The sequence below is a fragment of the Xenopus laevis genome, chromosome 3L (genome assembly GCF_017654675.1).
Source record: "Xenopus laevis strain J_2021 chromosome 3L, Xenopus_laevis_v10.1, whole genome shotgun sequence".
Classification (NCBI taxonomy): domain Eukaryota; kingdom Metazoa; phylum Chordata; class Amphibia; order Anura; family Pipidae; genus Xenopus; species Xenopus laevis.
The window spans coordinates 154,732,020-154,756,850 of record NC_054375.1 but is presented as its reverse complement, the minus strand read 5'-3'; the positions used below and the strand labels follow the sequence as shown (position 1 = coordinate 154,756,850).

The following is a 24,831-nucleotide window of genomic DNA, read 5'->3' as shown; positions in this document are numbered from 1 at the left end:
CACCTAGTGGCCAAGGGATAGCTGGGGGTCATACTGTGACACAGAAAAAAGGAAATTACCCCCCGTTTTTGGACTAAGGGTCCCCTTTGTGCCCAATTCTTAGGGGAATGCAAGGTAAATAGGCACACATTTATCAGCCCCTACACACTCATGTAAGCATCCTACTATGTCTGTGATAACTGGATCCCTGCAGTTTTCATTAAGGTGACCAAGAAGTATTGTAGCTCCCACAATTTATGAAATACTCAGATATGCAGAGTTAAAATTAAATCTATGTACATGAAACACTTTTCTGGGCTATCCTGCCAATTAGGAGTTAAGGGTGACCAGCTAGGTAGTGAGCATGGGTTACATTGCGAATCTTCACCCAGGGCAGAGCCTTTGCCAAATGGAAGCTTCCCCTTTAAAATTTTGTAGAACTACAACTCACAGGCATATAAGTGTAAAAATAGATAAATGGACGCCAGGAGGTTCTTAGGTGGTAAAACAGGTGAACAGATTTATTATGCCAAAGGCAAATGACCACAGGTTTACTTACAGAATGTATAGGACACAGCAGATGGAATCACTTTGGACATAGTAAGTATCACAGTCAGACAGAAGCGACTCCCTTTAGGATATTGCAGATAGGTGTACATCAATTCCCAGTTAACCGACGTTGCCAGTGAGGGGAACGGGATCGATCAGGTAGGGTACAGGTAGTCCTTTGCTAACCTAGATGCTTATCAACTGAGTTCCCTGCTCTAAAGGCAAACAGGCCTTGTGGGAAGCTACTTCCTCCTACAATCCTCGTTGGAGCGACAACTGCTCTTTCTGCTACACCTCTCTGTCTTTCTCTCCTAGAGAGACTATAACAAGATCTTACTATATTAGCTGTTCCTCGTTCACGGGGTTACCTGGTCCCCGACTTAGCACCAAAGGTGTCAGGTCCCTCTGGGATAATTGATTTACTGGTGCCTATGGTGATCCCAGGCTCAATGGGGATTCACCTCTCAGCAGCACCAGGAGCCAAAGAGGAAGGGGCCACTCCCTGCACAAAACTATATAGCAGTGTGGCAGGGGAGTGTCATTACACTCTTTGTCCAATAGGTGTGGGTGTTACCTACATACATAAAAATCTTTTATGTGTATTATATGTGTGTATATACCTTCCATTATAGATGAGAGTTCCATCATTTGTGATTGATCCAGAGAGACCTGAGGTGTAATTCACACCTCATTTATTTGCTGCTCACCTGCATTCTTATCAGGTAGTTACCTAAAGCTGGGCAACTGAAAACACTAAATGGAGTATGGAATGGAGGACCCACGATGCTCTCCACCATTCACCACAAGGCCCCATTTATCTGACTTTTCCTAAGTAGGGATGTAGCGAACTGTTCGCCGGCGAACTTGTTCGCGCGAACTTCGACCGTTCGCGTCCGCCGAATGTTCGCGAATGTCGCGCGACGTTCGCATTTTGCGTTCGCGTTCGATTCGAATACAAATCGTTCGACCATTCGACCATTCGAATTCCTTCGACCGCTAAAAATCGAACGAACGATTGTAAGCATTCGATCGAATGAAAAGCATTTGATCGAATGCTTCGATCGTTCGATTCGAATGAAAATCGTTCGATCGAACGATTAAAATCCTTTGATCGTTCGAATCGAACGATTTTAGCGGGTGTTCGAAGTTCGCAAACTGTTCGCGAACGTTCGCATTTTTTGCCGGTGTTCGCGAACGGCGTTCGCGAACACCAAATCGGCAGTTCGCTACATCCCTATTCCTAAGTCGGCAAAAGCATTGCTTGCTGCAACAACAGACATTCTCCCTGGAGATAATTATGTACCAGGTTTTACACCGTTGAAAAATACACCTAACAATGATCATGTCCAGCTCATCTCTTACACTACATTTCCCCACAGAGCTGGAAATAATAACAAACAGCAAAACAAAACAGCAATACGACCTGCAACATTTGCCTACTAACCAACAACAATCAATTAAATGTTTAGAGCAATTCATTTGAATGAAAAACACCTTAAAGGGATTCTGTCATGATTTTTATGGTTTACTTTTTATTTCTAAATTACACTGTTTACAATGCAAATAATTCACTCTACCATTTAAAATGTTGTTCTTCAGCCAACAAATTAATTTTTTTAGCTGTAATATTGGTGTGGAGTCAACATCTCAGTGCATTGTACCTGATTCTGAGCTTTGAGAAGGAGCCAACACTTCAAGATGGACTTCAATATGACCCTAGTCGTGCTTCCTAGCAGGGGTTTTCCTCATGTCTACCACTAGGATTATAGCCCTTATAGCAATGCAAACTATTTCTGACTTCATTTCAATCTCTACAATGCTAAAATCTTCTCCATCCATAAGGCTATTAGCCAATTGAGGCACTTTCAGTTCAGGCAGATGAATCTTTCAGCAAAGTTGTCAGGATGCTACTATTTAGTTAGCAGCCCATTGTTCTGTTGATAGGCTGCTGATGGGCTGCCGGGGATGGAAGGGAGGGGGTGATATCACTCCAACTTGCAGTGTAGCAGTAAAGAGTAACTGAAGATTATCATAGCACAAGTCACATGGTTGGGGGCACCTGGGAATTGGATATCATGCCAAATTTCAAAATTAAACATAAAAAAATCAGTATGCTACGGATTTTAGTGCAGAATTCTGCTGGAGCAGCACTATTTTGATGCATTTTGAGAAAACCATGTTTTCCAGCAACAGTATCCCTTGCCTAAGGTTCTGCCCATTACATTACCTAATGACACTCACACCCATAGATGCAATAACTGTATGTAGCAGGTATGGGGTCCCTTATTTGGGATCTTGGATATTACAAAATTAGCCAACAGTGCTTACTGCACAAATCAAAGTAGTAGTTGCTCACGCACACCTGTCTGTGTAGATAATTCCAATTTCCTTGGTGCACAGTGATAGAGGTAACCGGCAACCTCAAATCTGATACTAAGAAAAGGCACACTGGCACACAAGCTGTGAATGCAGGTGAACACCTTGCAAAGTTTTATTACCGGAAGTGCAACGTTTCGGGGCAAGCCCCTTTGTCAAGCTTGACAAAGGGGCTTGCCCCGAAACGTTGCTCTTCCGGTTATAAAACTTTGCAAGGTGTTCACCTGCATTCACAGCTTGTGTGCCAGTGTGCCTTTTCTTACTGCACAAATCCCCATTGCCCATATTATATTGCATGTTCCTCACTGCCCAATAAACATTTCCTATTACCTTTCAAAGCCTTCTGTTGTACATGCTGCACTGTATATCTCATCTACAATATACAGTATACTGTGCTACATTGTGCAGCCCACTAGCGTCTATATATTGTTGTATAGATTCTAGAGGCACTGTTTATGTTATTGCTATTCTTTAATATATGTAAGGTTGCACTAATACTACTCTTTCTCTCTCTCTTTCGAAAACACAATTCAAGAAGACCCGGAATGACTCCTAGGTCGACCCCCACCAATCTCACAATATTGAGCCATATAATTCTAGTGTTGACAGCTGCCTCATGGACCCTCTTCCTCACCTACCACAAACTCTAATGGCCTTCCCTCATTTAGGTAAATATCTAATGTTGTAAGTGAAGGATACATTCAATTATGCAGAAAATTTCACTGGTTTCTGAAAAGATACCGGATTTAATATAAACCTTATCAAACTGAAAGGTTCCTCCTTTCAAAAATGAGCTGTGGTCCAAGCATAGTTCCATAACTTAGCATCTACCCACCCTAATTTTAACAAGCATTCTACCTTGTTTTTTATTTATTATTTTGACTATTCTCTTCTCCTAGTCTTTGCTTGAATACTCAGTGAGTCACCGTCTCCAATACAACCATTTCCTCCAATTGGAGAAACTCAGATAAAAGGAGAATTTCTTCCCTCTTTTATCAATATCTATTCACCTTTTCTTTGAATCCTTTGGCTTACTACCATCATCTTCCTCTTTTTTATCAAGCTGTTTTCTTTGCTTTTTTCTTCCTCCTCTGTCCCACCCAGCATTTCTTCCTCCTCAGTATTAACTTTGAGACAAACCTATTTATGGTTTCAATTTGTTTTACATGTGGTGCATTAATCCCCCTAACATCCCTTCCATTTTGCATTTTCTCTCTGTTCCCCTTTTACAACCATATTCAGCTTTACATGAACTCTCTAGCTACTTACCCAAAACCCCTCTTTGTCATTTATTTCCATTACTGGAGAGTGGAGACAAAACTTTCTGTGCCATCAAGAATTCTTCTTCTGGATAGAGCTTTCTTTCACTTTTTGTGAAAAGGAGGGTCCCTCTCCCTTTTTTTCTTTTCCTGTTAATACATTGGCTCACCACTATCCTCTTTCTTTTATAAAGTTTTTAATAAAAATGTATTTGATTGAACAACGGTCTTTCACACTTTCTCCTTCCATGCCAGTTTTTTTTTACATTCTTAGGTCCCAAAACCTCCTGCTCACTTTTTTAATAGCCATTCCCACCTTCTCTCTACAGGTAAATGTATCACTAACATGTTTCCTGGGGTCTGGTGTTGCTTCTCTAGCATGTATTCAGACATTTCCATGGCCAGTATGGTCTTTTGTTCCCAACCCCACCTGCAGCCAATTCCTCACCAGCCTGGGACAGACCTACTGCCTCCTCTGTACCTATCCATTGCTATAACCACCCTTTACAGAAACTTTATTTGTTCCTCTGATGCAAAATCAACTATTTGTGCTTGCCCTGTGTGCTTTGTTTTTAGGGAGATAAAATAGGTAACAGCAGCTACTGTAGAATTACAATCCAAGCATCCACTAGTAACTTAGCTGTAATGTAGGGTAGTGTAGGGTATTCAAAAGTGTGTGCTCTAGCCCAAACACAATGTTTGGGCTAGAGTTATGAAAACTTATGAAAATTGTTTTACTTTCCTTTTTAGTACCAGAAGCCTCCAGACTGCCAATGTGCAAATTAAGCTTTTCAGCAACAAAACACAAGTACGTTTTCGATTAAAGTTTAGTGTATTGACCCAGGTGATCAGTTATGTCAACTTCCCTTTAGGGAATGACTTAAACGATTAAGTTGAGAGATGCTCCCTTAAGCCTGTTCAGTAATTACACTGATTTAGCATTATCCCCCTAGGTCTGTTCACGTATATAATATATAAAGCTGATCCAGGAAGCCCATCTCAGTTCTTCTCATACAACTGTTACAGACACCTCACGTCAGTCAGTCGCACATTGGAGATGTATCTATGTAATTGGCAAATATGGCACAGAATCATCTGCTTTAGTTTCTCTATAGTGTGGACTTTCTGTATTTTAGATACTGGAATGGGCACAAGTCTTCCATCAAGAATCACCTGCAACCTTCCTGCTGAAAACATTACTGGCTATTTGAGCCGCCCAGGAGACATTATTATAGGTGGAACCTTTATGGTCCATTTGGACAGAGTCTTCATTGACCTTGATTTTACGAGGCAACCTCCTGAGATACAGTGTCAGATGTAAGTATCACTGTGATATTGCTCTGTATCTGTTTCATCGAAGAGTTGCTGATGCTAGGAAATGAATATAACACACAGGGCAATGTATTTCTTTAAAGCCGTAACTATTTTAGCACCATCATTTTCTTTTATGCTTTCATACCAGGTTTATTATTGAGTACTTCCAGAACATGCAGGCCTTAATATTTGCTGTTGAGGAGATTAACTCAGACCCTGAACTCCTTCCCAACATTACACTGGGTTATCAGGTTTTTGACACGTGTTTTACATTACGAGAAGCAGCAAAAGGAACTCTCTTAATGCTGTCAGGAGGAAAGGAAATGACCCCAAATTATAACTGTCATAAAGGGGCACCTCTTGCTGGGATTGTTGGTGACTCGTGGACTACAGCATCTATCATAATGGCCCAAATATTGGGACTGTACAGATACCCACAGGTAAGAGCAATTTCAAAAGTGGCTTACAAATTCCCCTTTCTTCACAAATTAGTTTTTTAATCACAAGGAAAGAAGTAGCAATGACCACTGAGGGCCTGTAAAGACCAGAAAACAAATACTGGAGATGCCCATGTTGTGACCCTAGGATGTGAATGCAACATTAATATGGATCTATCACTCTTATCACTCTTGGGAAACTCAGGCTCTATTTGAAAGAAGTCTTGTGAACCAGTCTGTAAAATTAAGAAGGGAGCAACACAAATTCAAAGTGCTATGATCGGCTTACTAATTTTATTGTTCTTGAGTTAAAAATAAGATGCCCAAGGCATCTACTAAAGGGGTTCTTTAAGGATGTTGTGATGTGTGTAATTAAATTAAGCTGAAAAAACATATACATAGTTACATAGTTACATAGTTAAATCAGGTTGAAAGTCCATCAAGTTCAACCCCTGTAAATAAAAACCCAGCATCCATACACACACCCCTCCCTACTTTCACATAAATTCTATATACCCATATCTATACTAACTATAGAGTTTAGTATCACAATAGCCTTTGATATTATGTCTGTCCAAGAAATAATCCAAGTCCCTCTTATAGTCACTGAGCTCACTGTAAAGAACCCCCAACGTTGCTTCAAATGAAAGTTCTTTTCTTCTAGTCTGAAGGGGAGGCCTCTGGTACGGTGATCCACTTTATGGGTAAAAAGGTCCCCTGCTATTTGTCTATAATGTCCTCTAATGTACTTGTAAAGTGTAATCATGTCCCCTCACAAGCGCCTTTTTTCCAGGGAAAACAACCCCAACCTTGTCAGTCTCCCCTCATAATTTAACTCTTCCCTCCCTCTAACCAGTTTAGTTGCACTTAGTCTCTGCACTCTCTCCAGCTCATTTATATCCCTCTTAAGGACTGGAGTCCAAAACTGCCCCCCATACTCCAGATGAGGCCTTACCAGGGACCTATAAAGAGACACAATTATGTTTCATCCCTTGAGTTAATGCCCTTTTTTTATACAAGACAGAACTTTATTTGCTTTAGTAGCCACAGAATGACACTGCCCAGAATGAGACAACTTGTTATCTACAAAAACCCAAAGATCCTTCTCATTTAAGGAAACTCCCAACACTCTGCCATTTAGTGTATAACTTGCATTTATATTATTTTTGCCAAAGTGCATAACCTGCATTTATCAACATTGAACCTCATTTTCCAGTTTGCTGCCCAGTTTTCCAATTTAGACAAATCACTCTGCAAAGTGGCAGCATCCTGCATGGAACCTATAGTTCTGCACAATTTAGTCTCATCTGCAAAAATAGAAACAGTACTTTCAATGGCCACCTCCAGGTCATTAATAAACAAGTTGAAAAGCAAGGGACCTAGTACAGAGCCCTGCGGTACTCCACTAACAACACTGGTCCAATTAGAAAATGTTCCATTTACCACCACTCTTTGTAGTCTATCTTTTAGCCAGTTCTCTATCCAGGTACAAATACTATGTTCCAGGCCAACATTCCTTCATTTAACCAGTAACCTTCTGTGTGCCATTGTATCAAATGCTTTACCAAAGTCTAAGTAAATCACATCCACTGCCATCCCAGAATCGAGGTCTCTACTTACCTTCTCATAAAAAGAAATTAAGTTAGTCTGACAAGATCTATTACACATAAAACCATGCTGGCACAAACTCATAGTATTATGATTTGCTATAAAGTCCAGTATCTTATCCTTTATTAACCCCTCGAAAAGCTTTCCTACCACTGACGTCAGACTAACTGGCCTATAGTTTTGAGGCTGAGAACGGGATCCTTTATTGAATAGAGGCACCACATTAGCAATTCGCCAGTCTCTCTGCACTATGCCAGATCTCAATGAATCCTGAAAAATTAAGTAAAGAGGTTTGGCAATCACAGAGCTAAGCTCGCTAAGTACACTGGGATGAATACCATCTGGCCCTGGACCTTTGTTAATCTTAACATGTTCTAGACAAGTATATTTATTAAGCAGCATTTTAAAGACTTTCTATTTTTGTTCCGTGTTTAACCCTGGGAAAAGCATTTCCCACTTAATATGTTGCAGAGATGCCCTTATACTGTCAAAATTTGCACATCTGAAATTTAGTGTTTTATTTCCTCCCTTATAGAATTACTTCTGCAACAGAATCTCAAAGGAGACCATGTTATGATCACTATTCCCTAAATAGTGATCTGTTTTAGCAACCCCATTACCCCAGACTAATCCCACTGCCCCATCTACCCTAGCTTCACTATAGGTTCACGTTCCCCAGTGTCCACCTTCCCAGACTTTTCCAAGACCTGATGTTTAGAACAGCACCATTAATTTATAGCTTAAAAAGCCTTACAACAATGTTTCAGGCCATTTGGTCTTTTATCAAGCTTTTATCATGCTTGATAAAAGGTCACATGACCTGAAACGTTGTTGTAGTGCCCTACTAAGTGCTGAATAAAAGCTTTTAAAGTGAGAAATTAATGGTGCTGTTCTAGATATCGGGTCTAGGATCCATTGCTTGAAACAGAACTCCTTTGTTTTGCTGATGTCTTGGTCTGCAGTATAAAATATTTTAGTTACTGAATTACTGTTTTTGAGATCATAGAGGATCATGCAATTATATTTAGCAATACTTTATTGTATTTGAGAACCATTTTGCCAATTGTATTGTGCATTTTAGGATTTGATAATTTTCAATTACTAAAGTTACAGTCTACATTATGGGCAAAACTTATCAGATACAAAATTACATCATTTGCAGTAGTTTTGTATTTGTGTATCTTATATGTGATAAACAGTATACAATACAAGCTTGTAATGCGAGAAGAAATTTATTTCATGAGAACTTTAAGGTTTAGGAACAGTAGCAATGCTCTTTCAGATCCATAAACTATGGTTAAAGTGCTGTGTGCTTGGTGACAACATTGCTAATCTCTCTGTATCTCGTTGAATCTGCTATAGGTAGAGCTAATCCTAATGGGAATATGGAGAAATTAAAATTAGGTTTATTTGGACAGTTATTAGAATCTTGAGTAAATAGAGAGCATGAACATCTGCTCTGTAGCATCTTGAGAAGGCATCTATAATTGTGTGGGTTTTACAAAGACAGGGGCAGAGCAAAATATGGGGAGCATTAAATACAGCCCCCTCTGAAAATTATGGATCAGCGACTTGATTTTACAGAGGGAATGGCAACCAATAAAGTTCTAGAACCTTCTTACTTGTGCTCCCTAAAAGATCTAATATTTTGGTGCTGACAAGAAGGAAGATGAGGAGCTTGTGGAAGAGCTTCAGGCAACAGAAGCAGCGTTTACAGCAATTTATCGAGTGGGCAAAGAAATAACTAGTATTGTATCATGCAGGACAAAGTCGGACAAAGAGTTGTGTGATTTAGAACTGTTTGGGAATTTCATGTAATTTGACTATTTGATTTTCTAGAACTAGGATCGAGGATCATTGATTACTCAGCAGGTCCAGTTTTCTAGAATTACTTATACTAGATATACCATGACCTGAATGAATGAAAATCTTCATAGTCATATTGGATCAAGGAAGGATCATGATATTCCCCCTCAGCAATCTGTAATAGTTTGTTGAGTTGAGAAGAAAGGACAAGGCATGTTGATGCAGAGTTGTCTATGTGTGTTCAGCAAACAGACAAATCAATGTACAGATCTTACCAAATATTCATGAAGACAAGATTTATTAATATTATTTATTAAATCACAGGGTTGTGGTTCTTTCTAGCAAATCTTCTCTTATTTAGTTTGCTTAAATTTTTTATTTGCCTGTTGGTAATAGAAGACTAAATTAATTTAGATAGACTACTATTTCTCTCTTATTATGTTTTCAGATCAGTTATTTTGCAACCAGTCCTATTCTCAACGACCGTGATCTGTTTCCTTCTTTTTTCCGTACCATACCCAGTGATGAATATCAAATGAAAGGTCTGGCACAATTGGTCTTGTATTTTGGTTGGACTTGGGTTGGGATTTTAGCAGATGATGACGATTATGGACAATATGGACTTCAGATGGTCAAGCAAGAAATAATTAATGGTGGAGCATGTGTGGCTTTTACTGAATATATCCTTACTGGTCAAGCCAACAGAGATGCACCGCGCCTTGTTCAAATACTTAGAGAGTCAACTGCAAAAGTTGTTATTGTGATATCTTCTAATTTTGTAATTGTGGTAGAAGAGCTTTTGAAGCAGAATGTGACTGGTAATATCTGGATAGCCAGTGAGGCTTGGGCAACGTCAGATTTACTTTCCAAGCAGCGATATCAAGGGATATTATTGGGGACCATCGGACTTGCCATACACAATGGGCAGATGCCAATGTTCACTAAATATCTAAGCAGCCTTCGTCCATCAAAACATCTTAACAATCAATTCATATTGGATTTTTGGGAGCAAGCCTTTTCATGTAAGTGGCTCGGTGATAAAAATGTAGCCTGGATCGATAATGTCACAGTAAATGCGTGTACAGGAGATGAAAACCTGGAAAGTCTTATAACTGAAGATTATCACCGAGTCTCTCTCAGTGTGTACACGGCTGTGTATGCCATTGTGTGGGCTGTACAAAGTATGTTGAATTGTACACCTGGGGCTGGGCCATTCCCTGGGGCCTCTTGTTCCAACATCTCTTCATTTCAAGCTTGGCAGGTGCGGAAAAACATTTTTTACTGAAGTTTACTTACCTGCTTATTATGATATTTTTTATCGATGGCATGTTTTTTTAAATTTCAGCTTCTACACTATATTAAAAGTGTGAATTTTAAGACAAAAGATGGGAGTCAGGTGTTTTTTGATAAAAAGGGGAACCCTCCAGCCATCTATGATGTGGTGAATTGGCATCTGCGTGACAGGGGCACAGTGGAGCAGGTGACAGTTGGAAGTTATGACCTTCGTGCCCCTGATGGGAAAATCTTAAATGTAGATAGTACAAAAATTCTATGGAGCAACAGCAACACCCAGGTATGGACGAGAAAGGAATCTCAAAATAAAAATCTCTTTTCCTTTGTGTTCTATCAAAATACAACTGATCTTTATGAATGGCAAGAGTGGGGGAAAGAAACTTTTATGTGGCACCCATAATAATAATATATTCTCTAAACTGCTGGAAAGAGTCAGAAGAAGAAGAAGAAGGCAAATCATTCAAAAACCATAAAAAATAAATAATGAAGGCCAAAAGATGCGTTGTAGTATGTTACTGAATGGCTAATTCTAAACAACTTTTCAATTGGTCTTTATTATTTATTTTTTGAATTATTTGCCTTCTTCTTCTTCCAAACTTTCAAACGGGGGTCACTGACCCCCTCTAAAAACAAATGCTCTGTACAACTACAGATTTGTTGTTATTGCTACTTTTTATTCCTCATCTTTCTATTCAGGCCTCTCCTATTCACATTCCAGTCTCTTATTCAAATCAATGCATGGTTGCTAAGGGAATTTGGACCCTAGCAACCAGATTACTGAAATTCCAAACTGAAGAGCTGCTGAATAGAAAGCTAAATGACTGCAAATAGTAAAATATTAAAACCAATTTCTAAATGCCTTAAAATATCACTCTCTACATCATACTAACAGTTAAAGGAACAGTAACAATAAAACATTAACATATATTAAAATAATGAAAATATAATTTACTGATGTACAACTGGTGTGTTTGCTTCAGAAACATAATTATAGTTTATATAAACAAGCTGCTGTGTAGCCATGGGGGCAGCCATTCAAGCACAGGATACACAGTAGATAACAGATAAGTACTACTATAGTTTATATAAACAAGCTGCTGTGTAGCCATGGGGGCAGCCATTCAAGCACAGGATACACAGTAGATAACAGATAAGTACTACTATAGTTTATATAAACAAGCTGCTGTGTAGTCATGGGGGCAGCCATTCAAGCACAGGATACACAGTAGATAACAGATAAGTACTACTATAGTTTATATAAACAAGCTGCTGTGTAGCCATGGGGGCAGCTATTCAAGCACAGGATACACAGTAGATAACAGATAAGTACTACTATAGTTTATATAAACAAGCTGCTGTGTAGCCATGGGGGCAGCCATTCAAGCACAGGATACACAGTAGATAACAGATAAGTACTACTATAGTTTATATAAACAAGCTGCTGTGTAGCCATGGGGGCAGCTATTCAAGCACAGGATACACAGTAGATAACAGATAAGTACTACTATAGTTTATATAAACAAGCTGCTGTGTAGCCATGGGGGCAGCCATTCAAGCACAGGATACACAGTAGATGACAGATAAGTACTACTATAGTTTATATAAACAAGCTGCTGTGTAGCCATGGGGGCAGCCATTCAAGCACAGGATACACAGTAGATAACAGATAAGTACTACTATAGTTTATATAAACAAGCTGCTGTGTAGCCATGGGGGCAGTCATAATAAATGTGTTTTTGTTTTTTGTTTTTAAATCAAATTCCTTTGTAAGCAAGCAAATACAAATATTTACAAGTTGGATTGCAGATAAATACTATGAAACCCCCATGTGCACACAATTTGTAGTTTTTATTACTGCATTTTCAAGGAGTCAAGTCAATGTGACCATGCAGGGATCAGTGGCAGCAAGTCCACTCATTCCATATCTGCTAATGCCCCATTCATATGCCAGGAAGGGGAATCATCAGATGATCTCTGCTCTTTGAAGTGCTGCCATAGGCATGTGGTAAGTACAGGGCATTCCTGCACCCTGTATGGATGGTACTATCTAGTTTGCAAGACTAAATGACTCAGAAGCTATGGAGGAATAAATGGGTATGTTCCAATGGGGCATTTGCTTGTGGGCTGAAGAGCACAAACTGCTTACAAATTATTCCTAGTCTAGTCAGTACTACTTACTGCACAGTGATTTGCTGCCCATTGCCCATCTCTTATAATGCAAGCAGTGTAACACACAGAGGAAGGCTTAGCTCTTTCAACTCCATTCTGAGAACACCAACAGCTTTGTCTTTGGGTTTTATCTACAGGGCAGGGTACAAAGTGCAAAAAACATGATATTTTGCACTTGGTATCCTGCCACCTGGTAATTGTCAACTGTACAGTGGTATGTAATGCTATAAGTCATGTATAGTAGCATTAGGGGGTTTTAAGGGGATTTTTAAAAAATCACGTATTTTTTAATTTATTTTCTCAGACCTGTCGAGGTTGCATATAAGTCAATCAGAGAATTCCAAATGATTTTTTGAAGTGCCCTAGGATTCATGCAATACCCCCCAAAGTTTTTGGAATTTTCAGGCAAAAAAGCGGGAGTTTTTGTGTGGAAAATCCCCAAAAATCGCGAAAATTTTTCCTGCAAAGCAAATTTTCGGGAAAATGAAATAATAAAGTGTAAAAAACCCGAGCGGATTTGATCATAGTTTGTAGCAGAAAATGTTGAGATAAAATCGACTTTCATAAATAACCCCCTAAGTGTAATGGTCATAATTTATTACTAATCAATTGAAATGTTTTTAGATTCCTATTTCAATGTGCAGTGCAAGTTGTTCCCCTGGATTTAGGAAGGTGATTGTACCAGGAAAACCCCTTTGCTGCTATGAATGTGGTCGTTGCCCCCAGGGACAGATTTCAAACCAAACAGGTAGTACAAAAATTATGTTTATGCTCTTCTACAAAAACATCACTTAAGTAAGGAAGCTAATTTCTTCATGTTCATTATTGTTCTCCAGATGCAGTGGAATGTCATCCATGTTCCTGGGACATGTGGCCCAATCTTCAACAAGAAAGATGCTTACCAAGAACTACAGAGTTCCTGTCTTATGGAGATCCTTTGGGTTTCTCTTTAACATGCACAACCATCTTCTCTTCTCTCATCCCACTTGTTATTTTAAGAGTTTTTATTTATTATAAAAATACACCAATTGTCAAAGCCAACAACTATTCCCTTAGTTGTCTTCTCCTGCTCTCCCTGTTCCTCTGTTTCCTTTGCTCTTTAGGGTTCATTGGTTACCCACAACCTACACAGTGTCTTCTACGCCAGGTGGCATTTGGGACAGTTTTTGCTCTCTGCATCTCCTGTGTTCTGGCCAAAACCGTGACTGTAGTTATTGCCTTTAATGCAACCAAACCAGGCAGCAGGTTAAGAAAGTGGACAGGGGTAAAACTGACTTACCCTCTAATACTTACATGTGTCTTTATTCAGCTATTTGTGTGTACAATATGGCTGGTCATCAACCCTCCCTTTCCTGAACTTGACACTGACATAAAACCTGGTGTTGTCATCATTAATTGCAATGAAGGATCCCCCACTGCTTTCTGGTGCATGCTGGGATATCTTGGCCTCTTGGCCTTCCTCAGTTTCATTGTTGCTTTCCTGGCCAGACGTCTCCCTGACAGTTTCAATGAAGCCAAATTTATCACATTCAGTATGTTGGCTTTCCTCAGTGTCTGGGTGTCCTTTATCCCAGCCTATCTCAGTGCACGGGGCATGTATACTGTGGCAATGGAGGTCTTTGCCATTCTGTCTTCCAGTTGGGCTTTGGTGGGCTGTATCTTTGTGCCAAAATGTTACATAGTATTATTCAGGCCAAACATGAACTCCAGAGAACATCTCATGGGGAAAGACAGAGGTCAAAAATAACAAAAATACAAAAAAAAGTACAAAGAATCTTGCATAATTTTTTTAATCATCAGTCATCATCACCGTCATTATCACAACCACAACTGTTATTATTATGCATTAATTGTTGTTGGTTTATTATTCTAATTTCTCTGTAAAGGGGTTACTCAACTTTAAGTTTAACAACTTAACAGACCCTTATTATGCTGTTTATGATGATATTAGATATTTATATAAGAGTAGTGATGGGCGTATTTATTCGCCAGGCGCAAATTTGCGTTGAATTTGCGAAAACGGCCGCGAAAATTTGCTGATAAAAATGAGCCGCGTCCAAAAAATCGGACGTCAAAAACGGATGCCAGCGTCCAAAAAACAAGACGCCAGCGCAAATTCGCCATCACTATATAAGAGGATTCTGATCATAAATCTTAAACTCATATCCCAGTAGTTTTCATTCTGTAATTTAATGTAATTTAATAATCTAAGGTACTTAAAGCAGCTGTCATGGTTGTCTCTATTATTGTAAAATTCTTCCACCAACTGTGGATTTTGAGTAGAATCATAATGAAGTGCCAAGAATTGGGTGATTCTATTTGCTTTCTTTCCACCCTACTTTTTCTTTGAGTGCCCTGCTGCCATATTGTTCTGCTAGTACCATACAGATATAGGCAAATAAGTTCTCTCTCACAGTGGATGTTTGGGACACCACAACAATATGGTGATGTGGCACTGAGAGGTGCACCCCAGTGATTTAAGCTTTTGAGATATATGGAATAAGCGCTGTAACATGGAATAGGGTTGGGCTTTCATGGCATGGGCCCACTGTGGGTATAATTGTTATAATCTGACTGTGGCCATTTGGGAGGTCGATAAGAATCTTTCATTCTACAAAAAAATAATAAAATAAATTCATAAAGAGATTATTGGCTGCAAAATGTTTGGTATGAACTAGAATACATGATACAAATGGAATGGTAAGGTAATTTAAAGTTTACATTTAAATTATACATTTAGATTAAATTAAAATTATTATGTAGTTCTAATTTATTTCTATTGATTGTCACTAATTCACATAGCGGTAACATGTTTTACACAACACTTTAAGCAGGTTACTTATCATATACATACATATCATACATTAGTCCCTATCACAGCGTTGTTACAAACTAAGGTCTCTTTTACATTCACACAGCAGAGAAGGTTCATTTTCATCAACTTGACTATATGTAAACAATAAAAGTACCATCTCAAAATCCATCATACAGAATGTTTGAAGTGTCTACAGATATAAAACTCATGCATTGATCCCCCATCTTTCACATATTCACCCACCAGCTCCATGCTCGGTGTCAGAGTAGAGCTTTTCTCAAGGATAAAAAGAATTTCTTCCTGGTTAAAGAGAAAGTGGATCAGTACCATAATCAGCATCTCCTGTAATAAAAATGCAGGAATTGGATCTGTTATCCACACTTGTTGGGACCTAGAGTTACTGTAATTTGAAGAACTGTGACTTAAAGGGATTCTGTCTGAATTTTTATGGTGCCGTTTTTATTCCTAAATTACACAGTTTAAACTGCAAATAATTCACTCTAACAAAAAATTTCATTTCTAACCCAACATGTGTATTTTTTTAGCTGTATTATTGGTGTGTAGGTGCATCTCAGGTCACTTTGCCTGGTCGTGTGATTTCAGAAAGAGCCAGCTCTTTAAGATGGAACTGCTTTCTGGCAGGCTGTTGTTTCTCCTACTCAATATAGCTGAATGTGTCTCAGTGGGACATGGATTTTTACTATTGAGTGTTGTTCTTATATGTACCAGGAAGCTGCTATCTGGTTACCTTCCTATTGTTCTGCCGATGGGCTGCTGGGGGGTAGAGATGTCGCGAACTGTTCGCCGGCGAACTTGTTCGCGCGAACATCGGGTGTTCGCGCTCGCCGGAAGTTCGCGAACGTCGCGCGACGTTCGCCATTTTGGGTTCGCCATTGTTGGCGCTTTTTTTTGCCCTCTCACCCCAGACCAGCAGGTACATGGCAGCCAATCAGGAAGCTCTCCCCTGGACCACTCCCCTTCCCTATAAAAACCGAAGCCCTGCAGCGTTTTTTCACTCTGCCTGTGTGTGCTGAAGAGATAGTGTAGGGAGAGAGCTGCTGCCTGTTAGTGATTTCAGGGACAGTTGAAAGTTTGCTGGCTAGTAATCGTTTTGATACTGCTCTGTTATTGGAGGGACAGAAGTCTGCAGGGGTTTGAGGGACATTTAAGCTTAGGTAGCTTTGCTGGCTAGTAATCTACCTTCTACTGCAGTGCTCTGTATGTAGCTGCAGTGGGCAGCTGTCCTGCTTCATCTGCTGACTGCTGCAATAACAGTAGTCCTTGTAAGGACTGCTTTTATTTATTTTTTTTGTTGTTTTACTACTACTACTACTACTACTATAAGAGCCCAGTGCTATTAGTCTAGCAGTGTTGGGAGTGGGACTGGTGTGCTAATCTGCTGCTCCTAGTAGTTCAGCAGCACCAATTTAATTTTTTTTTTTATATTCATTTTTTTTTAATTTTACTTTTTTTATTTTACTACCGCTGTAGTAGTGTATAAGTTGACCTTTTAGGCATTATTTGCCCTGTAGGCTTTTATTTGCACGTGTTTTCTTCACCCGCCATTAGCTGTGTGACCTTGTTCACATTCTGTCTAAAATATCCATAATATTACCCGTCTCCAGAAAAAACACCGGAGTGGACTTTTTTTCAAGCAGCCATAATATATTTTACGTAATCCGTATCCACCGCTGTAGTAGTGTATACGTTGACCTTGTAGGCATTATTTGCACATGGTTTTTCTTCAACCCGCCATCTAGCTGTGTGACCTTGTTCACATTCTGTCTAAATATCCATAATATTACCGTCCCCCAGAAAAAAACACCGGAGTGACTTTTTTTCAAGCAGCCATAAATATATTTACGTAATCCGTATCCACCGCTGTATAGTGTATACGTTGACCTTGTAGGCATTATTTGCACAGTGTTTTCTTCAACCCGCCATCTAGCTGTGTGACCTTGTTCACATTCTGTCTAAATATCCATAATATTACGTCTCCAGAAAAAACACCGGAGTGGACTTTTTTTCAAGCAGCCATAATATATTTTACGTAATCCGTATCCACCGCTGTAGTAGTGTATACGTTGACCTTGTAGGCTTATTTGCACAGTGTTTTCTTCAACCCGCCATCTAGCTGTGTGACCTTGTTCACATTCTGTCTAAATATCCATAATATTACCGTCTCCAGAAAAAACACCGGAGTGACTTTTTTCAAGCAGCCATAATATTTTACGTAATCCGTATCCACCGGCTGTAGTAGTGTATACGTTGACCTTGTAGGCATTATTTGCACAGTGTTTTCTTCAACCCGCCATCTAGCTGTATGACCTTGTTCACATTCTGTCTAAATATCCATAATATTACCGTCTCCAGAAAAAACACCGGAGTGACTTTTTTCAAGCAGCCATAATATATTTTACGTAATCCGTATCCACCGCTGTAGTAGTGTATACGTTGACCTTGTAGGCATTATTTGCACAGTGTTTTCTTCAACCCGCCATCTAGCTGTGTGACTTGTTCACATCTGTCTAAATATCCATAATATTACCGTCTCCAGAAAAAACACCGGAGTGACTTTTTTCAAGCAGCCAAAATATATTTTACGTAATCCGTATCCACCGCTGTAGTAGTGTATACGTTGACCTTGTAGGCATTATTTGCACAGTGTTTTTCTTCAACCCGCCATCTAGCTGTGTGACCTTGTTCACATTCTGTCTAAATATCCATAAAAATTACCGTCTCCAGAAAAAACACCGGAGTGACTTTTTTCAAGCAGCCATAATATATTTTACGTAATCCGTATCCACCGCTGTAGTAAGTGTATACGTTGACCTTGTAGGCATTATTTGCACAGTGTTTTCTTCAACCCGCCATCTAGCTGTGTGACCTTGTTCACATTCTGTCTAAATATCCATAATATTACCGTCTCCAGAAAAAACACCGGAGTGACTTTTTTCAAGCAGCCATAATATATTTTACGTAATCCGTACCACCGCTGTAGTAGTGTATACGTTAAACCTTGTAGGCATTATTTGCACACTGTTTTCTTCAACCCGCCATCTAGCTGTGTGTATTATCGTTTCCAAAAAACAAGAGTTTTTGTTGTTGTTGTTGTTTTTTAAAAATAAATGCCAGGCAAAGGCAGGCGCCACGCAGAGGCCTGCTAGGGGCCGTGCTGCTTGCAATCCTGTGGCCCTAGCAAATTGCCCCATTTTAAAAAGCCTGACACCTGAACTCCCAAATGCTGAGAGGTAGTTGACTGGCTTACACAGCACACCCCATCCTCTACCGTTTCTAACTTTACCACAACATCCTCCTCATCCTCCACTGCTATGGCCACCCACGTAACACTTCCTCCACCACCGGTGCCCCTTCTTCACTGGGGTCAGAGGAGTTATTTTCCCATGAGTTTTCTTGAACTGAGTAATTTCGCAACCATTATTGCCAGAAGAAGATGAAGGAGATGAGGACCTTACACCAGATTTAATTCTGGCAGAGAACACGAAAGAGATGGACATAATGAGTGATGAGGAGGAGGTCCCCGCTGCTGCTTCCTTTCTGTGATGTGTCAGAAGAAATTGATGCATCTGAGGAGAATGATGATGAGGAGATTGATGTTTTGTGGTGCCTTAGTAGAAGAGAGCAAGAGGAGGGTAGTTCAGATGGAGAGACGGAGAGTCAGAGGGCAGTAGGAGAATAAGACTTAGAAGAAGCAGGGAGGACAGCCCGCAGGGATTCAGTAGGCAACAACAATGTATCGGGCACCTTGTGTTCAGCCGGCCAACGCACCCGCCATTGCCCGGCCAATTGGCCAGCAACTTCTACTGTTACCTTGCCAGATCGCACACTTCCAAAAAGTCAGCAGGGGTGGGATTTTTTTAATGTGTGTGCCTCTGACAAAAGCATTGTAATTTGCAATGAGTGCAGTCAGAAACTGAGCCTTGGTAAGCCCAACAGCCACATAGGTACAACTTCTATGCGAAGGCACATGAGCGGCAAAGCACAAAGCACTTTGGGAGCAACACCTCAAAGGCAACAGGCAAACTAAAAGCCACACTCCTTCTGGTCCAGCATCTTACTGCTCTACCTCTGCTCTCCTTGACCCGTCTGAACCACCCTCCACTCCGCCTTCCACCTTGACCACCTGTTCCCATTCCCAGTCATCTGCCACCAGCCAAGTTTCTGTGAAGGCCATGTTTGAGCGTAAGAAGCCAATGTCTGACTGTCACCCCCTTGCCCGGCGTCTGACAGCTGGCTTGTCTGCACTCTTAGCCCGCCAGCTTTTACCATACCAGCTGGTGGACTCTGAGGCCTTCCGCAAATTTGTAGCAATTGGGACACCGCAGTGGAAGGTACCCAGCCGCAATTTTTTTTTCTAAAAAGGGAATACCACACCTGTACCAACATGTGGCAGAGCCAAGTTACCGCATCTCTGTCACTTAGTGTTGGGCCAAAGGTCCATATGACTACTGACGCATGGTCCTCCAAGCATGGTCAGGGCAGGTATGTCACCTACACTGCCCACTGGGTGAACTTGGTAATGGCTGGGAAGCAGGGAATGGGTAGCTCAACAACAACAGTGGAGTTGGTGTCACCGCCACGGATTGCACGCGGTTCTGCCACCACCTCTACTCCTCCATCGCTCTCTACCTCGTCTTCTTCTTCTTCTTACTCTGCTGCTGGGTCCTCCTTCTCCTCCTCCACACCTGTGCACCCCCAGCTCCCCCTAGGCTATTCGACGTGCCAGGTACGCCGTTGTCACGCTGTCTTGGGGATGACGTGCCTGGAAAGCAAAAACCATACCGGATCTGTACTCCTGTCATCTCTGCAGTCACAGGCCGATCGGTGGCTGACCCCACACCAACTGCAGATCGGAAAAGTGGTGTGTGACAATGGAAGCAATCTGTTGGCAGCGTTGAGACTAGGCAATTTAACACATGTGCCCTGCATGGCACATGTGTTAAATTTAATAGTCCAACGTTTTGTCTCCAAGTACCCAGGATTCCAGGACGTTCTCACCCAGTCCAGAAAGGTGTCGGCCCATTTCAGACGTTCCTACACAGCCATGGCACGCCTTGCTGACATTCAAGCAGCGCTACAACATGCCAGTCAGGCGTTTGATTTCTGACAGCCAGACTCGCTGGAATTCAACGCTCCTTATGTTGGAACGTCTGCTGCAACAACAAAGGGCCGTCAACGAGTACCTTTTTGAACTGGGTGGTAGGACTGGATCTGCACAGCTGGGGATTTTTTTCCCCCGTTACTGGGTGCTTATGCGCGATGCCTGCAGGCTCATGCGACCTTTTGAAGAGGGTGACAAATATGGTCAGTCGCACCGAAGGCACCATCAGCGACCTAATACCCTTCGCTTTATTCCTGGAGCGTGCCGTGCGACGAGTGACAGATGAGGCTGTAGACCAGCGTGACGAGGAGCTGGAAGCGCACGATTTCTGGTCGGAATCACCAGAACGAACCCAGGCACCTGCTGCAACGCAGGGAGAGGTGCCAGAAGTGGAGTCAGAGGAGGAAGGTGGCTTTGTGGAGGAGGAGGAGGAGGACCAACAGGAGCAGGCTTCCCAGGGGGCTAGTGGTGACCTTTTGGGGACCCCTGGTCTTGTACGTGGCTGGGGGAGGAGACCGTGGATGATGCAGTCCTTGATAATGAGGAAGCGGAGATGGATAGCTCTGCATCCAACCTTGTGAGAATGGGGTCTTTCATGCTGTCATGCCTGTTGAAGGACCCCCGTATCAAGAGGCTTAAGGAGAAGGACCTGTACTGGGTCGCAACGCTACTAGACCCTCGGTACAAGCATAAAGTGTCAGAAATGTTACCAACATACCACAAGTCCGAAAAGATGCGGCATTTACAAACCAGCCTGCAAAACATGTTGTACAATGCTTTTAAGGGTGATGTCACTTCAGGAACTCATCAACATTCCAGGGGCAGAGGTGCCAGTAATCCTGCCACGAGCACACCTGCAAGGACAAAGCCCTTTGGCCAGTCTGTAACGTCAGACATGCAAATTGTTTTTCTGTCCAAGGCAGCGCCACAACCCTTCTGGATCCACCCTCAAGAACGCCTCGACCGGCAGGTAGCGGACTACCTGGCATTAACTGCAGATATCGACACTCTGAGGAGCGATGAACCCCTGGACTACTGGGTGCGCAGGCTTGATCTGTGGCCAGAGCTGTCACAATTGCCATGAACCTCTTGTCTTGCCCAGCCTCAAGTGTGCTCTCAGAAAGGACCTTCAGTGCAGCAGGAGGGATTGTAACTGAGAAGAGAACTCGCCTAGGTCACAAAAGTGTCGATTACCTGACCTTTATTAAAATGAATGAGGGGTGGATCTCGGAGGGTTACTGCACGCCGGAAGACTTGTTCTGACTTCTATGCAGCTGTCCTTCTCTTCAAGCCTCATGACTCCACACACAGCTGTCCTTTAGCGTCCTCCTCCTCCCTCCGCCACCGTTACAAACTAGGGTGCAAACCCTACTGGTTTAATTTTTTCTGGCCTCTGTGCTTCAGTGGCTGCAACCAAAAAAACTGGGCAAACAATGTCTACAAGGTCAACGTATGGCAAAAAATGACTATTTTCAGCATTTATATGGCATATTTTTTCTGGCAACTGTGCTTCAGTGGCTGCGTCCAAAAAATGCATATTTTCTGCATTTATATGGCATAATTTTTTCTGGCCTCTGTGCTTCAGTGGCTGCAACCAAAAAAATGCATATTTTCAGCATTTATATGGCATAATTTTTCTGGCCTCTGTGCTTCAGTGGCTGCAACCAAAAAAATTTATATTTTCAGCATTTATATGGCATAATTTTTCTGGCCTCTGTGCTTCAGTGGCTGCAACCAAAAAAATGCATATTTTCAGCATTTATATGGCATAATTTTTCTGGCCTCTGTGCTTCAGTGGCTGCAACCAAAAAAAAATGCATATTTCAGCATTTATATGGCATAATTTTCTGGCAACTGTGCTTCAGTGGCTGCGACCAAAAAATGACTATTTTCAGCATTTATATGGCATATTTTTTCTGGCCTCTGTGCTTCAGTGGCTGCGGCCAAAAAAACTGGGCAAACAATGCCCTACAAGGTCAACGACGTTGACCTTGTAGGCATTGTTTGCCCAGTTTTTTGGCCGCAGCCACTGAAGCACAGAGGCCAGAAAAAATATGCCATATAAATGCTGAAAATAGTCATTTTTTGCCATATACGTTGAGTCAACGTATGGCAAAAAATGACTATTTTCAGCATTTATATGGCATATTTTTCTGGCCTCTTGTGCTTCAGTGGCCGCGGCCAAAAAAACTGGGCAAACAATGCCTACAAGGTCAACGACGTTGACCTTGTAGGCATTGTTTGCCCAGTTTTTTTGGCCGCAGCCACTGAAGCACAGAGGCCAGAAAAAATATGCCATATAAATGCTGAAAATAGTCATTTTTTGCCATGACGTTTGACTCAACGTATATGGCAAAAAATGACTATTTTCAGCATTTATATGGCATATTTTTTCTGGCAACTGTGCTTCAGTGGCTGCGACCAAAAAAACTGGGCAAACAATGCCTACAAGGTCAACGTATGGCAAAAAATGACTATTTTCAGCATTTATATGGCATATTTTTCTGGCAACTGTGCTTCAGTGGCTGCAACCAAAAAAAACTGGGCAAACAATGTCTACAAGGTCAACGTATGGCGAAAAATGACTATTTTCAGCATTTATATGGCATATTTTTTCTGGCAACTGTGCTTCAGTGGCTGCAACCAAAAAAACTGGGCAAACAATGTCTACAAGGTCAACGTATGGCGAAAAATGACTATTTTCAGCATTTATATGGCATATTTTTTCTGGCAACTGTGCTTCAGTGGCTGCGTCCAAAAAAACTGGGCAAACAATGCCTACAAGGTCAACGTATGGCAGTTGTTTAAAGAGAACAGTAGATTACTAGCCAGCAAAGCTACCTAAGCTAAAATGTCCCTCAAATCCCTGCAGACTTCTGTCCCTCCAATACAGAGCAGTATCAAGCAGATTACTAGCCAGCAAACTTACTATCATCTGTCCCTGAAATCACTAACAGCTCTCCCCCTACACTATCTCTTCCAAGCACACACAGGCAGATTTTTCAGATACATTTTTGCCCTTGATCCCCCCTCTGGCATGCCACTGTCCAGGTCGTTGCACCCTTTAAACAACTTTAAAATCATTTTTCTGGCCAGAAATTTTTTTTTTAGATGTTAAAGTTCGCCTTCCCATTGAAGTCTATGGGGTTCGCGAACCGTTCGCGAACCGCTCGCGTTTTTGCGCAAGTTCGCGAATATGTTCGCGAACTTTTTTTCCGACGTTCGCTACATCCCTACTGGGGGGAAAGAAGGGGTGATATCACTCCAACTTGAAGTGCAGCAGTAAAAAGTGACTGAAGTTTATCAGAGCACAAGTCACATGACTGGAGGCACCTAGGAAAGTGGTAATATGTCTAGCCCCATGTCAGATCTCAAAATTAAATATAAAAAGATCAGTTTGCTCTTTTGAAAAATGGATTTCAGTGCAGAAGTCTGCTGGAGCAGCCCAATAAAGTGATGTATTTTGAAAAAAACATGTTTTCCCATGACAGAATCCCTTTAAAGTAGAAATAGAGGCTCATTCATAGAGTGGTGCCAGTTATTATAATTGCTTACCTTAGACCCAAGCCAAAACTCTTTGCTGAAAATCATACCGACCTGGGGTACTATTGTAATGAGCACCAAACCACCACCTTGCCCTGCATGCACCCCAGCAATCCCTTTTGTTGTTCTGGATGGTGAAATTAAAACTTAGATGAAAAAGGCCAAACCTATTACTGTACTGTGCATGAGTACCTCCCAGGGTAGTTGCAAAGGTTTTGGTGTTGGCAATTTGGTGGCGCAATGCTCACTAAAATAGTATCCTGAGCTGGAGTGTTTTTTTGGAAAAAGGAATACCAATAGGTGTCTAGTCTAATTATTATAATCACAAACAAATCACCCCCCTCCATTAGTCAAGTATAAACTTGTTCTTAAATCTATTGAAAATTATTCTAAACAGTTGTTTCCCCGTTACTAAGCACAATATCTAAATAAAATTAAAGATATTGAACATCGTAGCATGAACTTTAGGCTTCCTGCAGACAATTTGCAGTTGCTCTTTATTTTTAAAGATTTTGTTCTGCACCAAATTGAGCTTAAATGTTTGTTTTGTGAGTATCAGAA

At 41.1% G+C, this 24,831-nt stretch overlaps 2 protein-coding genes across 2 annotated transcripts; both read left to right on the top strand.

Moving 5' to 3' along the window:
- Positions 1 to 5,307: 5,307 nt before the first annotated feature.
- Positions 5,308 to 10,613, top strand: LOC121401296 (extracellular calcium-sensing receptor-like). The gene is made up of 3 exons (XM_041585668.1): positions 5,308 to 5,480; positions 5,626 to 5,917; positions 9,777 to 10,613. Exons 1-3 carry the CDS (start codon positions 5,308 to 5,310, stop codon positions 10,611 to 10,613), a joined length of 1,302 nt encoding a protein of 433 aa, XP_041441602.1.
- A 36-nt stretch (positions 10,614 to 10,649) lies between these two features.
- On the top strand, positions 10,650 to 14,537 carry LOC108710425 (vomeronasal type-2 receptor 26). Its single transcript, XM_018251564.1, has 3 exons — positions 10,650 to 10,901; positions 13,415 to 13,538; positions 13,627 to 14,537. The coding sequence occupies exons 1-3, from the start codon at positions 10,650 to 10,652 to the stop codon at positions 14,535 to 14,537; spliced, it is 1,287 nt and encodes a 428-aa protein (XP_018107053.1).
- The last annotated feature ends 10,294 nt before the right edge of the window (positions 14,538 to 24,831 follow it).